Raw genomic sequence first — 15,738 nt, 5'->3', positions numbered from 1 at the left:
TTATGTGCAAATACAGCAAATATTTCAGCAAGCATCGAGAAGTGATGAAATTCAGTTTAATGCATAAACATATATAAGGCTATATGAGGCTTATATATATATATAGCTGTGACCTCCTCAAGATAACTTGTGGTTTTCTCATTACACTCGATGTGACACATGTCAATTAATATTTAACCTTCAGGAGAGGCATCACATGTGCTGCTGGCGCCGTGTCAAAGGCTTTTATCAGAGAAAACAAGGCTCGAGTCCATCTTATCCATCTGAGTGTAAATGTTGCACACACTGCAGAGGATTGCACTTCTGTGTTTTTATCTTCACAAGTGTCTAATGCAATCTTTTTTTCTTTTTCTTTTTTCTGGAATTCAAGGGTCCAGTGTGCAACGCGAACAACCCCCATGACATAGGGGGGCCAGTGACGTCAGGTTGGCCCCAGACAAGGGTGCGCGGACACAAACCACGGGGGCGCGCACATGCGCACAGTGCTCATCTTAACATGAGCGCGGCCACGTCAGTGTGCACACACAGAGAGCGGACAGTGGGAAGGTGCTCTACAAGCGGAGGAAAAGCCAGGCAGGCGCAAAAACACCTTCAGAGGTTTGCAGGCGCAGTTTGTGCGGCGGCCGGGACTCGATCCTTTTTTAAAAAAAAAAAAACCATGCTGGATTGACTGCAGAGAGAGGCAACTACAATCAATGGCTTGGCTTTGAAATCGTTCAGAATTTATTGGAAAGGAGTGTGAGATAGAGCGACGGTGTGAGAGAGAGAGAGAGAGAGAGGGGGGAGAGAAGCGAGGAGAGAGTGGAGAGAAGGGGTGGAAGTGAAGATCCCCCGTTCAACGATGGAGCTTACAATGGAAAACATTGGAAACCTGCACGGCGTGTCTCACTCCCACCAGACGAACGACTTGATGAACTCCCCGCACGCTCGCCAGTCGTCGCATCGGAACTTGGTGTCGCACGGCCGGTCAGCCATGGTGTCCAGCATGGCCTCGATACTGGAGGGAGCAGGGGACTACCGCACGGACCACGCTCTGTCCGGGCCCCTGCACCCGGCCATGACCATGTCGTGCGACTCCGGGATGAGCCTGAGCAGCACCTACACCACGCTGACGCCGCTGCAGCACCTGCCGCCCATATCCACCGTGTCGGAGAAATTTCACCATCCACACGCACACGCTCACCATCACCCGGCGGCGCACCAGAGGCTGGCCGCCGGGAACGTCAGCGGCAGCTTCACCCTGATGAGGGACGACCGGAGCCTCGCCTCCATGAGCAACCTCTACGGCCACTACCCGAAAGACATGTCCGGCATGGGGCAGTCCCTGTCCCCGCTGTCCAACGGGCTCGGGTCTTTGCACAGCTCGCAGCAGACTCTCAGCGCCTACGGCCCCGGAGCTCACCTCACCAACGACAAGATGATGTCCTCGGGGGGGTTCGAGTCCCACGCAGCCATGCTGTCCCGGGGAGAGGAGCACCTAGCCCGGGGTCTCGGGGGCCACGGGGCCGGGCTCATGACGTCCTTGAACGGCATGCACCATCACAGCCATCCGCACTCTCAGGCAAACGGGTCCATGCTGTCAGATCGGGACAGGCAGACGGTGGTGGGAGGCGGGCAGGGAGGCGGGTCGGGGCAGGTGGAGGAGATAAACACCAAGGAGGTGGCGCAGAGGATAACGGCGGAGCTCAAGCGCTACAGCATCCCACAGGCCATCTTTGCTCAGAGGATCTTGTGCCGGTCCCAGGGAACTCTGTCCGACCTGCTGCGGAATCCTAAACCGTGGAGTAAACTCAAGTCCGGCCGGGAGACCTTCAGGAGGATGTGGAAGTGGCTCCAGGAGCCCGAGTTTCAGCGGATGTCGGCTCTCAGGCTTGCAGGTGAGTGAGGAGACAGCTTCCAACCTGAGTGATGTGGAGGGATCAATTAGAAGTCAATGTGGCGAGACTGTCAATAGCTGCTCAAACAGACATTACTAGAAGTTATTAGTCGATTGTATCGAGTAAAACTTCATCATGACAGTTGGGGTGTTAAATGTTGGGGGGAAATCTATATTTTGATTGATGCTACAATCCATGATAGTATAAACAGACGCTGTGCAACACTGGAGGTGATATAAACAAAAGGGAGGACGCGTCTCTCTGAAGCAGACAGGGTGCAAACGCAGTCTGCACAGATGTGTTGGTTCTTACGTACAGCATGGATACATACATCCCTCTCAGGCTGGTTCACTCGCTTCCTCTGTCTCTCTCTCTCTCTCTCTCTCTCTGTCTGTCTCTCTCACACACACACAAACAAACACAAACACACAGAAAGAAGCCAAACAAAGGAAATCAAAGCAGGATGTGATCAAAATTGATTACATCTTGCAGCTTTGAAGGTAAAGCTAACATACACGCAGAGATCACTGCAACGCAAATACTTTTTTTTACTTTGAACTCATTTGTATCAAACAAACTTGATGTAATAATCTTGCACCCCCCCCTCCCCCCCCCCTCGCCTCCCCTGTCAAATAAGCGCGTCGTCGCAAACAAGGATCGTCTGAGGCCCTGGCCAAAGAGTCGGGGGAGCATGACCTCCTATGGATCAATAATCCAGGTCCAGGCGTCCCCTTTCAGAGCAACACACTGATAAATGATCGATTTGGATCTGAAAAGACATGAGACACAAACAGATGCGTCTTCCCCTGGCCTGGGCTGTCTCCTCTCTGGGGGTACCTCGTCTCCAAAGTTGGTTCAGGGCCTGTTTAAGCCACTCTGACTCTGAGAAATTGTAATTTATTGTGCTTTGTGAGATTATAGGCTATGCGTGGAGGCTCATATGATTACAAACACGTCTGGGTATCCTTTCTGTTCTGTAGGAGACAAAATTGGGACACAATCATTGGACTGTTTCTTTCTGAATGGCTCATGTCTTCCATCGGTCGTTTTGGAGTTTTATTGCGCAAAAGATAAAAAAAAAAGATGTGATTTTGAACCCACAATCCTTTCACACCTGATTAACAGGACGTAAATGAATACTCGAGACGTGGCGGTGGGTTTAAAACAGATGTGAGTGAGAAGGTCCCCTCTCATTGATGTTTGTGTAAAGGCCCCGTTTAGACGTGCCGCCGCTTCCAAACGTCAATCAGCTCCTCTGTGTCGTATTTCAGCGAACAGTTCAATTAAGCAGATATAGTGGCATATTTTAGTTCCAGTCAATGCCCTATTGAAAAGCACTTAATGGCATGTAAATTGTTCCTTTGCGCATTTAGTGGGGTTCATGGTAAATAAAGATTTAAACACTCCACAATTGTCTCTTTAAGTGCCACTGCTGTTAAAGCTAATTGGGCTGTGGGGTTTTATATCCTCCACACCCGGGATAAAACTCAACCCCCAATTCAATGTTGGAGTGGCACAGTCCTGTGTGTGTGTGTGTGTGTGTGTGTGTGTGTGTGTGTGTGTGTGTGTGTGTGTGTGTGTGTTTGAAGAGAAAAGAACACAAAAAGGTGGAGGAGTAAGTGTGTGTGTGTGTGTGTGTGTGTGTGTGTGTGTGTGTGTGTGTGTGTGTGTGTGTGTGTGTGTGTGTGTGTGTGTGTGTGTGTGCACACCTATACTGCACATTTTAATGTGGTCAGGCCCAGGGTAGCGTAGATGTAAGGCGGGTTGTGGAATGCAAATTAGGCCGACACTCTCAAATTGATCCATTGGCGAAAGAAGTTATTAATAATTCAATTGTAAAAATACATTTTTATTCTATGTATTCCACTCGTGTTATTTGTATTCGCTTTGAAACAGCATATCTTTGTGCTCCTGTTGTGCATTAACCTGCAGTGACAAAAAGGTCTCAGAGAGAAAGCCAGTTGGGCAAAATGACAAATGACTTGTATGCAAATGCGCCGAGCAACATTTTACTTATTGCATTTAAAATCACCATTATCCTCGGTGCAGCATGTGGGCTGAGAGTGGGAGTTGGGGAGGGAGTTGGGGGGGGGGGGGTTGTGATGCTGAAAGTGAGGCTGGGCCATACTCGCTCGGCCACATCAATCAATAAATTCAAATTACTATTCCAAATTCATCACAGTCACACAAATCAATGCAGCTGCCCTGCTTAGCTAATGTGAAAATGCCAGTGTCTGCACACACACACATGACAATCCAAGCCCTGAAACGAAAAGCAGAGCAGAGATAGGCCTGGTTGTGGGGGTGGGGGGGGGGGGGTATGGATGGGGGGTGGAAATGTGTGCCCTTCACGCTCAACATCTCCTAACGCAACGAGGGCAAAGACCCACAGGCGTCCCACCTATTGTGTTCTTCCCATGCAGACTCACAGCACCCAGGCAGGCTTTAACCTCTGGGTGTCTCTTGCTCTGCGGGCATCTTGAAACACAAGCATCGGTCGACCACTGTGTCAAATAAATAGTCAACTTCATTGTAAAAGCTGCACAAATAAGAAATACGCGCGTAAAGTGAGGTTGGGGAAGGCATTTAAAGATCGCATTAACGATGAAAACAATTCGTCTTTGCATCTGTGTTGAATTCCACACTCCATCTCAATGTATTTGGTCGGGTCAATACAGGCCTGATCGATAAGGATAGCCAGTGCATCTATCAATTATCCCGCCTCAGCACTCTCTCCCATTGGTCTCTCCCCCGGAGCACAGGGGGGGGAGCCGGAAAAGGGGGGGTTAAGAGGACAGCTGTTGAAAAGAAGAAAAAAAACCCGCTATTGCACACCTTTTTTTTCTTTGCTGTAATCATGTTTTGTTGTGTGTTTAATGCACTCAGTCCTGTGGGGTTAGGGATATTATATAGTCTAATATAGACAAATACTGCACGACACAGACAGTATGCAGTTATATCATCATGTTTCTCATTGTGTTACATGCCAGGGTCCCCCTTTCCCTAAAAAAAAAAAAAAAAAAAAAAGAAAAGCACATTTTGGTTTATTACCATTTGAATGGCCGGAGCACGTGCCAGGGTGTGCAGGTCAAGACCCAAGGGCCAGGGAGGAACAACATTGTTGAGGGTGGGAGGCCTCTATTCATGTTTCAATGGAGTACACGCAGTTTACACGAGGGCCTAATCCTGGAGCACCCCCCTACACACTGCACCCTTTCCCCCTCTGCATTGTCCACATTCATTCATTTTTCCTTGGTTAATATATTTTATTTTATTGACTTGACCAGTTAACTTCTTTACATGCTGTGTCCTTAACTTTAAGCTTAAGGGGTTGGTTTTAAAGGGCTTTAATTATTGCTTTTCTGCTAATTAAATAGTCATGGTATGCATGCTACAAAGAGGAGGCTACAAACTGCTTTTTTTATTTTTATTTTATTACCCTCTACAAATCCTTTAGTATGAAGGAGATCATTCCTGCAGGTCAGTCCTCTCAGTTTAACGCTGTCCAGGGTGCTGAACCGAGCTGAACCCCGTCCATCCACACCGGACCGCCGGGGATCTCCTCTCTGTTTTGAGGACAGTTCAAGGTGGTGAACTGGAGTTTTACCAATACATAGTTAATAGCATTCTTGTAGGCCGTAAACACCATTATTTCATCCAACAGCTTCAACCCCATCGATCAATATTACAATCCACAATCGCGTCAATCACACCACCACCCTGCACCCTTCCAGTCCAGCACGGAGCCTTTCCATTTAAATCACATCTCTAGCTTCCTTGTATTTTGATTTATTTTTTTGGTGGGGGCAGAAAACAAACTAGAGGAGATGCTCACCCCCCCAAAAAAAATAAAATACCCACGATCCAACAAAAATAGTGTTATTTTCGGGTCATTTAAGCCGGGATAATGTGTTTAATTGGATAGGGCATTAAGATGTGATTGATGCGGGTTAATATAAAACACATTTTTTTTTCTTCATGAAGAGATGGCTTGATGTTAGCCCGCGAAATGATCGATTGGTAGTTTAATAATTGATGTGTGAGGGGAAGATAGGGGGGGGGGGGGGTAAACAGTGCAGCTGCGGTTGCAGAGCCTCGTTGTTTCGTTAAGCACAGCGACGTGTGCTGCGAGGACAGAGAGACACTCACGCACCAGCACCGCCTTTGAAAACCCTGCGGAGGGAGAGCAACAGTCATTTTAGTGAGGTTATATACCTGGAGGCGATTTGGTTCAAATCCCCCCGATTCAGGATTCAGCGTGGCTCCAAAACAAGATGAAATGACATCTCACGCCTGTGCATCATTATCTGATGATGGGGGGAGTCAATTGATACAACTTTAAATTTGCATGAACCTTCATGTCGTATAGGCTGATATGAATATTCATAATTGGATCCATTCGTGGGAAGTTATCATATATAAGAATGGGTGGAAAACATCTACACATGCACCGTGGACTGTGTGTGTGTATAATATTCATCTACAGCTTCATATGCTTCACCACCACTGCGAATAACACGAGGACAATATCATAGCACGAGCTATACAGCCTGCATACGTGTCGTGTCGCCTCCCCGTGTGTGTGTGTGTGTGTGTGTGTGTGTGTGTGTGTGTGTGTGTGTGTGTGTGTGTGTGTGTGTGTGTGTGTGTGTATGTGATCGGGATGTTGAGTGCGTCTGCGCCACATTGTTAAGGCCGATCTGGCGAGCCCTGAATCTGTATCGATTTCCATTCCCCCGGCCTCTAGCTTTTCCATCTCTGGAGCTGCGCCATGCGGCCATGCAAACCTCCCCCCCCCCCCCCCTCCATCCTCCATCCTCCATCCTCCACCATGCAACACACCATTTCTCCCATTAACGGGCTCACCCTCCATAACGCACAAGCAGCAGGACGACATTAATTAAACGCATGCTCTCGCTGCAACAACCCACAAATAAAACACAGTCAAATGCAGACTTTAACATCTTAAGAGGTTCAGTGCACCATCTCTGATATAGAAAGACGGATAATCAGCACCAGACAACTCACAGTCCACAGTCACGTGACCTCTAGTCCCTCATTATGCATCCCTCCCACACTGTCCTGACCGAGTCGACCTTATTATTCAAAAATAATGTTATTTTAATAGAAATCAGATTAGCGACAGAGGCAGGAGTCTGCACCGTCTTCCTTATCTTCATTCAGTTCTCTTTTTAGACACACACACACACACACACACACACACACACACACACACACACACACACACACACACACACACACACACACACACACACACACACACACACACACACACACACACTGTTCCCATTCACACGGGGGGTGTGCCTGGTAATTATAAATGCAGCAGAGGTCTGGACTCTGTACAGTCTCGAACACCGTCTCTCCTATTTTAGCTGATCAATCCCTCCGCTCCTCCGTCGCCCCCCTCGCCACACCGGATCGATGGGAGAGAGAATGACCTTTAAATCAAATTGCTGGCAGAGACTACTGAATGCACGCGGCTAGCATCAAAGGGTTAATGGCACACCGCGCGCACTCCCTCCTTCCCAGGGCAAAATAATACAAAAATAAAAAAAAAAAACACACACACACACACACACACAAAAGGGGAACACAAAATCCTTAGATATTTATAATTAAAATCTCGTGATTCGTTGGCTTTTGACCTCCTTACAATCTGCATCGGTTTGCACAAGAGCAGCAGGCTGTTGAGCAATTAAAATGTTGACCAGAGACACATCAGCATTGTTATGTAACGCGGGGATCCCCCCCCACCACCCACCCCACCCAAAAAAAACAGGGTCTGCTCACATGCACATGCACTTTGGTCTTTCATGCAATGAACATTTTGCATTTCACATCATTTGTCCAAAACATCAGCCTTCTGCTCCTCAGGTTGCATCCCAACATGTCAGCTGTGATTGTGTGTTTGTTGTTGTGTTGCTGATGGAAGGTGTCAGATTGAGGAGTCTGATCATTTACCTTTTTTTGGGGGATAGTGGTTATAAATCTGTGTCTCTGTCCGGTTGTGTCCGAAACACTGGCTGCTTATCTGACGCCCTGACAGGCCATCGGTTATTAAAGGGCCCCGTAATGGCTCGTTTAATGCGCAGCTTAAGACACACAAGGCGAGGACATTAGCCACTGTTTGGGCTCTTAAAAGCGTCTGCTAAATGACTGTAATGTAATGTAATGTAATGTAATGTAAACAGCAAGAAGTCATCAAATCTCCTGTTAGGTGTTAAAGTATACACTCATGTGGAGGGGTGAGATGTCTGTGTATGGAGGCAGATTATTCCACCTGTTTATTACGATGATTCACATATTTTTAGTTAGAAAATAACAAGTGGCACTATCTTGGGGCGGAAAAAAAAAAGAAAATGAATTATATACAAAAATCTTACTATTTGTTTTACTGGTTGATTTAAAAAAAAAAGCCAATATGTGATTAAATGAGGTGTTATATATAATCGACATTTTTTTTTTTCGCAGTCTGTAAAGTTTATAGACGTTTAGTGTGGTTTTGGTTTTAATGATGAATCTATGTCTGAGTCTTGTTAAAATAATAAAACAGCAGGTAAAGACAGAAATGTTCATATTCTCCTGATGACACGTTGTCTCTCCAGCTCTATGGGCCTTTTTTGAAACGAGAGACTACAGATGGTTTGTACGGAACCTCTGTAAGTCTTCCTGCAGGGTCGATCTCAACAAAACCGCAAAACACACACACACACAACACAACACACACACACACACACACACACACACACACACACACACACACACACACACACACACAGCAATACACAGACACACAAGAACACACACGTAGCTTATCGTACCCACAGATGCAACCCGAAACTCCGGTTGGGCAACCCCACACAGATCAACAAAGGAACAAAACGACTGTGAAATCAATTGATGAATAAATCGATGCGGCGCATATAGCCTTTATATTACATGTTATTAAATAGCCTGTAACGAAGGGGCTGCGGGATATTCTGAAATTAATAATTTGTTGCTTTACTGAGCCGATATGAAAACGCTGACTGTTGTTTCTTCTGTTAGTTACTCAGGTTTTCTGCAGGGTGTGTGTGTGTGTGTGTGTGTGTGTGTGTGTGTGTGTGTGTGTGTGTGTGTGTGTGTGTGTGTGTGTGAGAGTTGATTCCAACACTTTTTCCTTTGACTGATAAAATACACATTAATGACAAACGAACATACTGCAGTCTTAATATTGTTAAAATATAAATTCTAAAATTATTATTATTGACATTCTTATTTTTTTATCCTGTATTTTTTTTTATTATTATCATTATTTACCACATCTGTTTTGATAAGTGGTCACACAGAATGAATTGTTAAAATGATTTGCACTGAAATACATTAATAAATACTGAGGAATAAATATACATTTTAACAATTTGATAAGCTAAAAGTGAAAAAAAAATTAAGCATCGAGCAAATAAACCCTGTAATAAACCCTAATAAATAATAAACCCCAAAGAGACTAGCGTGATGCAGAATAATAACAACACTTTATTTAATTCAATCTAATATGCTTTGTTTTGCATTGGGAGAAAATAGACCAAACGAATGCAATTACTTCACGGCAATAAGTGTTGTGTAGAAGTATTTCTGTCGACTCTCCTCTCATGATTGAGTGAGAACTGTATTGAATTGAATCTGGAGAATTCCTGCTTATTGAAAACCTGTCGTGTCTCTCCGTGGAGAGTAAACAGTATCATCTGACTGCAGATCAGTTTGCAGATTCTCCTGCGACAAAAAAAATACGAAATTAACAGCGAAGTGGCAGCTGACATTTCAAGAATATGAATATGAACACCCTTCGATAAATCAAGTGATGTAACTCTGTTCAAATTTGCACCACAGATATAGTTAGTGACAAAATGTCAATTTCTTCAACTTCACTTTCTTTTAATTTCCTTCTTCATATCTGTTTTTTTTTTGTTTCAATATAAACGAGCCTTTTGACAGATTTAAGCTTTTTTTTAAAAATATGTTTTTTAACTCTCTTCAGCAAATGGAAAGGAGCTTAAAGAGAGTTTGCGTCCTGGCCCACACGGTGCTTTCACATCCACATGAACCCCCAGACGTGCGGGTCTATTGACCGGCCTCATCCTCTCATCACCCGAGAGAGACCCCACAGAGGCGGGCATTTCTTTAAATGTTAATGACTGCGAATTAATTGCTTATGGGGTGAATTGAAGCAGCAGTTAAAAAGGTTATTTTTTCTCCACAATTCTTTTTGAAGTAATACGTGTGTGAGTATGAAAGGCCCATTTTTCATAATTTTTAGAAGCACATGGTTCAATATTTCGGTGACTAATTCGTCTGAATCCCTCAAAGTAAAGAATGTCCCTGATAAAATGAATAAATGACATAAAAACACAGGCTGCGGGCCCCACACCTGTTGTTTGTGGGAAATGCAACCTGTCTCCAGTAAAATAAAGCATCGTGATCGTTACAGCTACCACGCATAACTGGTCAAAGCAATTATGAATGGAATCAATGATAAAGGCAGATAGGAGGAGTATTACTCCAACAATGGAGCCACTCGTACTAACAAATGGCACATGCGGACCAAGGCTGCTATTAGACTGGCAAAAATAATTATAATAAAAAATAATAATGCAGTAATACGTTGTTTTTTTTCTCAATCATGTGCTCAAATGGCTGAGTGCATTTAATTATCTAAAAACTCATAAGGAGCGTGATCAACACAGGGAACCGCCTTTACTGATTTTTTTTTGATTTTCTTATTTCTTTTTTTAAAAAAAAGCACCGTGCAATTTCTTAGGTTTACCACTGGGTTGTTAATAACACGTTGGTGTGAATAAAAATGATATTTCTCAGGTGCATTCTGTGCGTTTTCAAACTGACAGACTGTTTTGATATATTTGAAATAAAAAAATATATAAATTGCGTACACGGCTGTGATGGATGACAAATAAAGGTAAAAAAAAACGATGCAGGCAGCTGAGACCTAGACTGGGGTGCGATGTGGGCGAAGGTGTAACTGAGTTCAGGTCGAGTGTTATTGAAGTGCTGGAGGAGGGATGCCTCGCAGCCTCGCAGGAGAATGCAAACAAACAAATTGTGGTCGCTTTATCAGTATATTAACACCAATTCTCACTCATTACATTAAGGGGTATCGAGCCTGGAAGTGCTCCGGCCTGGTGATAGAGAGAGGGGGAGAGATGAGGGAGAGATGGGGTGGGGGTGGGGGTGGGGGGGGGGGTACTTGGCATTGCCCTGCAGCAGAGAATGAAATAAAATGCCAGAGTATACAGAGAGGGAAGCGTGCAGATATACATCAATCTTTAAGGCAACAGCCCATGAGAAACAACAGGGACGATACTTAATAAAGAGACTGAAGCCTAAACATCAAACTGCCCAATCATGCTTCTTCAATCTGTGTGTGTGTGTGTGTGTGTGTGTGTGTGTGTGTGTGTGTGTGTGTGTGTGTGTGTGTGTGTGTGTGTGTGTGTGTGTGTGTGTGTGTGTGTGTGTGTGTGTGTGTGATCCGTAACCGGTAAACATGTTTATTGGTAAATTAATTAAATGACCTCGTGTTCTTTACATGGCTGCAGGATTGGAGGTGAATATATATAAATATATATAAATATATATATATTTTTTTTTTTTGCAGATGCAGATGTGTGATCATGGTTTCGTAAAAACACTATAGGGGTAATATTAAGGCCGTTAGACTCTCTCATAATGAGCAGGAAGGGCAGGGGTGATCAATACACGATTAATGCTCGAGACGGACCCACATCTGCAGGGACGGGGGGGGGGGGGCAGTAAACACGAGCAGAACAGGTGATGATCATTTGCTCATCTTCTTCTCCAACCCATCTCTGATTTTTTTTTTTTTTTTAATTTATTTTACATTTTCAGTCTCCGCACAGAGAGCTGGATCATCACGCTTCCTTCCTTCCTTCCTTCCTTCCTTCCTTCCTTCCTTCCTTCCTTCCTTTTTTTTTTTCCAAGTCTCTCCACCCCTTCATAAATCTCCTCTCCGGGCCCACTCCCCCCATCACCCAACACCTCCCCCTCCCTCCGAGGCATAATTAATTGGACGAACTGAATTTCACACACGAATTATTCACGAATCTATCGATCGATATCGAACACCCAGGGCCTTTTCTCTTAACCTCGCTTGGTTTGTCGTGAAGCAAAGAATATTAATGTCATCAGTGGGGGGGAAGAAATAAGGCCTAAGTTATCCCCTGTTCTCACCACGAGCAGAGAGGAGTTAGGAGAGGAGTTTGATAGTTTAGGAGGAGAAAAAAAAAAAAAGACTCAGGAGGCTCCTTGAGTTTGACATTCATCCAGTAATATTATAATACAAATGTAAAAGGTGCGATAAAACAATAAAAGCCAGGATTTCAATTACAAATCAGTGTCTGCATGTCTGTGAGGAGCCTGGAGGATGCATTCAAAGTAGGTCAGCTTCTGTCCACACACATGCAGAGACTAATAGAAATCACATCTCTCTCTGCACCGTGTCGCAGCAGGGTGCACCTCAGAAAACACTCAGCACCAAACCGGGATTTCTGCCCTTGTCCGGTTGCTCTTTGTGCATGAGTTTTTTTTTTTTAACGTCCGTCTCTCTGCTCGGTGCCTACTGTAGCTCTAAAAGCTGCAATGATCGATTCCCTCCCCCCTCCCCCCCTTCTTTTCTAACGCCGAGCTTGGTTCAGTAATCAGGGCCCCCTTCCTCACCGATCGATCGATATCGATTACTAAATCCAGCGCCTGTAGCAAAGGCAGCGAGCCACGGGTCACGGCGAGAGCGACACCTGCCGACCGGAGCGGCACAAAGCAAGCGGTCGATGAGGGGGCAGGACGTGACTCGCCGGGTGGAGGGTGGAGGGTGGAGGGGTGAGGGTGGAGGAGAGGGAGAAGCTGTCGGACTGTCTGAGCTCGTTGTGGAGGCACACAGTTATTATTGCACACACACACACACACACACACACACACACACACACACACACACACACACACACACACACACACACACACACACACACACACACACAGGGGCGCCGAAAAGGGGGGTAAAGGAGACGGATTCTAGGGGCCCATGATGGAGGGGGCCCAGAGAGGCCCCTAATGATGATGAAATTGTAATACAGAAAAAATAATGACACTAAGTTATTAACTAACATATAATCACACATGCTGTTCTTCTTTCACAAATATGGTAATGATAGTCAAAAATACCATTAAAATGCATAATTGTATGTAAAATAGCATCAAAAATTTTTGCCGCTGTGTTGGGGGCCCTGTAAAGATTCTTTTCATGGGGCCCAAAATCCCTAGCGCCCCGCCACACACACACACACACACACACACACACACACACACACACACACACACACACACACACACACACACACACACACACACACACACACACACACAAAAAAAAGGTGATTTTTGGTGTCTTTAATCTGAACCTTTTGAGGGTTTAAAGAGAAAAGAATCCTAAATAAATGGGATTAAAAGTACTGACCAGCAGTGATTTTCCCCAAAGCATTCTCCCCACAGATTTGTTGGCTTCTTAAAAACAAATCCATAATAGATTTTTTTTTGGGGGGAAGAATCCCCTTTCTGTTACTAGACTCTACTGTTACAGTTGATTCTACTGCCTGAAAATACAGTGACATTGATTTAAATGTACTCTACATTAGAAAGTAGATAAAATAAGCAAAGTAAGCCAAAATGTTGCTATTTATGATTTATTTATTTTTGCAAAAATAGAATAAACTCAAAAGCAAACCCTCACATTTTCAGGTATAAAGCCATATGTGTGTTTTGCGATATACTGATATTGATGATAACATTGATATTTGAAAATTAAATAGTGATATCATGTTAATAATACACATATGATGATATGGTGTAAATAATCCAGCACCTCTTAAATAATTTAAAATATACAGATATGGATACAGACTCTCTCTGAGCCTCCCTACTCTCCTGTTTGAGTGCAATTAATTAAAAAAAAAGAGAGAAAATGCACAATAAACAAAGTCTCAGACAAATTTGACTGATATCATCATTATTTTATTTCTCTACAGATATTATGGGACAAATATTGCGATAATATCGTTATCATGAATTTTTTCCCAACAATAAACGTGTAGTGAAATTTGATGCTGTGACAGTCTTAGTGTGTGTATGTGTGTTATTATATACATACCTGTGCAAGGTCGCACATCTGGATGAATCAGAGGGGGAAAAGGTCACGCACTGGTGGGAAGGGAAGGAATTCTGATCAACTGGAAGCTGCATAAAAATAAATGGAAAGCCAGTGCGGACCGAAATATTGAGATAGCAATAAATCTATATTGATAACGATATTAACTGTATTGCTGCAGAGGAAGTCATTCTAAAAGCATAGTCCAATATAAAAAAATGCTGTTGCGTCAGTTTCTTTATAATAACACACATTTGTAATCAAGATATATTAAATACTACATATAATTATACACGATAAAAGTGTTAAAGAAGTAAAAAAGCTGTCGGCGAAACCGCAAAAACAAAAAAAAATGTGTTAGAATTTTCACCTTTTGTTCAGTGAGGTTGAAGTCTGGTGACTGTGGAGGCAAAGCAGTGAACGTCAGCACTCCTTGCTGCTCCTCCCTGGTCTTCAAACAGACTTCACTTCATGCTTGGGCTCATCGTCCTGCTGGGAAACGAATCCTCCTCCACACACGTTAAAGCCGGAGGGGATGGCAGGTCTTTGCTGAGTAGAAGAGGTAGCTTCTCCCCGGTCAGTGGGGAGCTAATGCAGTACAAGTCCCTACATGTGTTGGAATAAGCAGAGCATCCCTAACATGTGGGCATTCCTCAAATCATGTTTGCATGCATAAGCAAGGGGTTTCTCTTTGGCAAATGATAAATGTTAAGACTTGATTTGTTGATTAAAAAAATGGGTTGAAAGCTGTTAAATCCCGCCATTAAGGCTTTGATGTTCTGTTTTGGTAAAGATGTCAGCTTCATGTACTGGTTTCCAGTTCCAGCTGGAGTGTGTATTGGTTTTGCGTTGGAATACATAATTATAAATGTTCAGCTAAACAGGAGTTTGGTGCTGGGATGGATTTTCACCACTGTGGAAAATCATTTGGTGACACTTTCTATATGTCGATAATGCCGTTTAAAATGTATTTGCTTACTGCACTGTATAAGTATGGGTATAAGCACTCATAAATGTCCATCATTTTTTATAACAATAACCTATAAATAATTTCGCAAAGACTTATGAACTCAAGTATCATAATACTTCATAATTGCTGGTCAATCAAGGCTCATAGTGGATATAATTCCCATAGTTGTAATACATTATAATTTTTTTTAAATGCACCCTAATCACTGTTATAATATGTTGTCATTGTTTGATTTTAGTAAAGTAAAATAAATTACATCTGTGCAAGAACACACAAATGGTAAAATTATTCTTTACTTGTTTTTTTTTGCTTTTTACTACTAAAAGCAAAAAATGACAATTTATGATCACATTATAATGTATCGTAAACTTGATTATGATGCATTAATAAAAGACGCTAATGTATTTCAACTACAAGACATACAATACACTATGATTCTTGCAAAAAATTAAAAATGTAATCAGCAATTATTGAGTATTATGACACTTGAGCTTATAAGTCATTATACAATGCTGTGTAATGTGTTATGATTATTGTTATAAGGTATTATGGATATTAATGAGGGCTTATAAATATAATTATACAGTGCTATGAGCAGATCACAACACATATTTTTATGCATTATATGCATAGTGTTAAAATGGGACTTCAGATGCGTT

General features: G+C 43.3%; 1 protein-coding gene across 1 annotated transcript in view; it reads left to right on the top strand.

The window, feature by feature from the left end:
• The first annotated feature begins 841 nt into the window (after nucleotides 1-841).
• Nucleotides 842-15,738, top strand: part of onecut3a (one cut homeobox 3a) — a 17,939-nt gene continuing 3,042 nt past the window's right edge. Inside the window, exon 1 of the mRNA XM_054603327.1 lies at nucleotides 842-1,877. Within this exon, the coding sequence (XP_054459302.1) occupies nucleotides 842-1,877 (1,036 nt within the window). The remainder of the gene's footprint in view (nucleotides 1,878-15,738) is intronic.

The sequence above is a fragment of the Anoplopoma fimbria genome, chromosome 8 (genome assembly GCF_027596085.1).
Source record: "Anoplopoma fimbria isolate UVic2021 breed Golden Eagle Sablefish chromosome 8, Afim_UVic_2022, whole genome shotgun sequence".
NCBI lineage: Eukaryota > Metazoa > Chordata > Actinopteri > Perciformes > Anoplopomatidae > Anoplopoma > Anoplopoma fimbria.
Note: the sequence above shows the minus strand (reverse complement) of the source record. Positions and strands in the feature narration are given on the sequence as shown.